The 2,849-nt window shown below is 27.1% G+C and overlaps 2 protein-coding genes across 2 annotated transcripts; both read left to right on the top strand.

Annotated features, from left to right (window-relative positions):
- Positions 1-462: 462 nt before the first annotated feature.
- ENU1_134820 (hypothetical protein) lies at positions 463-1,371 on the top strand (the record flags this gene model as incomplete). The annotated part of the gene is made up of 1 exon (XM_008860162.1): positions 463-1,371. The coding sequence occupies one exon, from the start codon at positions 463-465 to the stop codon at positions 1,369-1,371; it is 909 nt and encodes a 302-aa protein (XP_008858384.1).
- A 354-nt stretch (positions 1,372-1,725) lies between these two features.
- ENU1_134810 (membrane-spanning protein, putative) lies at positions 1,726-2,796 on the top strand (the record flags this gene model as incomplete). The annotated part of the gene is made up of 1 exon (XM_008860161.1): positions 1,726-2,796. The coding sequence occupies one exon, from the start codon at positions 1,726-1,728 to the stop codon at positions 2,794-2,796; it is 1,071 nt and encodes a 356-aa protein (XP_008858383.1).
- Between the last annotated feature and the right edge of the window lie 53 nt (positions 2,797-2,849).

Raw genomic sequence — 2,849 nt, 5'->3', positions numbered from 1 at the left:
GCACTTTCCTGCCATATTTTCCTCACAAATCAAATGGAACTTTGATTTTCATGTTGAATATTAATTTATTATTATTATTAAATTTGTATTAAATTTTGTTATTTGATGGATAAGAAGAAAGAGAATTTCTCATTAAGAATGATATTTTTTTCAGTATTAGACAGGCAAATTCTTTTGAATCTAGTTTGGATGGAATATAAGGTTTAATAGGCAATGAGAAATTTGTCATTTTTAAAAAAGTGATTAATTAAGAGGATAATCCCGAAGAATTAGGAAAGGAAAGACTGATAAACATTTGAAAGTCAAAATGGAATTAGAATCGAAGGTTGAAAAAAAGACGACTTAAAGAAAATAATCAAAAAATTAAAATGTAGTCAAGTTTTGTAAAGCTTTTCCTTTAGATATGATAGGCAAAATGCTGTGCTGCCTATTTAAGTTCAAATAAGGAAAAATACAATACAAATGAAAACAACATCAGTTGAAGCTCAAAAACAACGAGCTAGTAGAAATGTTCGAGCTGAATGTAACGCAGATACATTATTATTTGCCATTCTTATGGGTGCTGAAGTTCAATTTAATAAAACTAAAATGAGTTCATTTGCAAAAAAAGTCTATGTTGGAGATAAAATTATTATTGACAATGAAGTTAAAACAGGATCTACAGTATTGAGGGATGGTGTTTTATTTGAGTGTGCCATGAGAAAACTATGGGGAGAGAAAAGAATTCGATCTACAAATGAACTTAACATTAATTCAGAAGTAATTTCTCCTTTAACACAGTTAGAAGAAATTCAAACATTATGTTATGAGAAATTACCAATATTAGAATCAGATGCACAAACTAATCCTAATCTTATTCTTTGGGGAAATAATGAAAATGAATTAATAGAAAAAGAAAATGCAAATTGTTTAAGAAAAAGAAAAACCAAAAATAAAGAAGCAGTTTTTAGTAATTATTTAAGCTCCTTTTTAATTCAAAAAGGAATGACTTTAACATGTCAGGTTATGGCTAGAAAAATGACTATGAGAACACTTCATTTCTTTGTATGGAAAAAATATATTCTTCCTAATGGTAAAATAGTTACTTCTGAAATGCTTAAACCAATTACATCTAAATTAAGAAATGCAATTAATGGTAATCATCAAGTAAAACATACTACTATTATAAATCGAAATACTTTAAATGAAGTTGGAGTTACTGATGAACTTCTAAATTTATGTGGACTAAATTATTTTACTGATCTTTCAATGATTTATCAATCTTCATCTCCAAGCAATGACTTGTCAGCATTTACTCCATGTTCTACTCAATTTTATACTATTATTTCTGATTGTTCTGAAAGTAGTTCTTTATGTCATTCGATGTTCTAAATTTTTGTAATTAATTTCATAATTGTTTATCATCGTTGTTATATTGTTCTTTGTTTCTTTTTTCATTTTGAAATATTTAAAAAGTATTTTTATTGTTATAATCGAACAAATGAGTCATAAATACCAAAAAGTGTTTTAAGTTAGTTTCTCATATTTATATTAATGTTGTTTTTTTAAATTTTGTTATCTTTTTACTAAAAGTAAAGAAGAAGAATGTAGTATTGAAGTAATAAAAAATTCCCTTCTTTCTTACTCGAAAGTTACTTCTTTTTTATAATGAAATGTTTTTTTTTGATGACTGTGTTGTTACTACCTTATAAACCCTTCATAAGAACTTAATTTTTGATTCATTTAATGGAGTTAGAGCAACAACAACAACAGCAACATCTTATTGTTAATGGAGTTGATGAAAGCGGAAATAAGAAGATGATTGAAGGAGACTATTATTTAATTTTACCATCAGAACAAAATGCGGTATATCCACCATGTGGTATTATTGGGGGATTAAAAGACACATTATTCTTTATATTAACATGTTTACAATATTTAATTCATAATCCAATGCAATCAATTATTGTTGGATTAACACATCCTTTATGTGTAGCTATTTTACTTACAATAACTACAGGGTATTTTAGTGGAGTAGTAATTTGTTTTTCACAAGAAAATCAACGAATATTTTATAGGTTCCATCCAGATATTAAATACCAACAATTCATATTAGATGATATTGGATTTACTTTAATGCCATTTGTTGATATTGTTCAATTTGCAGATATTTATCTTGGAGCAATCATTATTATATGTTTAGTATTTAGATTTTTCATAACTAAGTATCGTTTAATTATTTTACGAAGGTATTTTACTTTAATGGGAGTGTTATTTGCAATTCGATTGGTTTGTGTTTATTTAACTATCTTACCTGACCCATCTCGAGTTGAAACTACTGTTAATTCAAATCCATTCTTAGAAGGATTTTACATTATGACAGGTCTTCATTTCTCAACTGTAGATAAATTATTTAGTGGTCATACTATGTCCATCACTTTAATAGCTTTGTTTTGGTCACATTATTCTGGAAGAGTTCCTATTATTGATTTTAATCCATTCAACTGGAAACGGGTTACTTCCTATGGATATCCTTTAAAAATTACATTAACTTCATTATATGTCTGGGTATATGTTATGATTGGATGGTGTTTATTTGTTATGTTACGAAGGCATTATAGTGTTGATGTGTTTCTTGGTGTAATTATTTGTGTTGTTGTCTTTGAATGGTACCACAGTTATATTTTAACAAGTTGCACTCGTAAAAATATATTTAATGCCTTTATCATGTGGATGGAACAAGACGCACCAGATATTCCTCATGAGATGTATTATTTCAAACAAGAAATACCATTAGAGTCCCTTCAAATTAACTGATTGTACTTTTTACTGAAATTGAATCTTGTTTTATTATTTTGTTTTGTTTGTAA

The sequence above is a fragment of the Entamoeba nuttalli genome (genome assembly GCF_000257125.1).
Source record: "Entamoeba nuttalli P19 unplaced genomic scaffold asmbl_5632, whole genome shotgun sequence".
Classification (NCBI taxonomy): domain Eukaryota; phylum Evosea; order Mastigamoebida; family Endamoebidae; genus Entamoeba; species Entamoeba nuttalli.
This window is presented reverse-complemented; position numbering and strand designations above follow the sequence as displayed.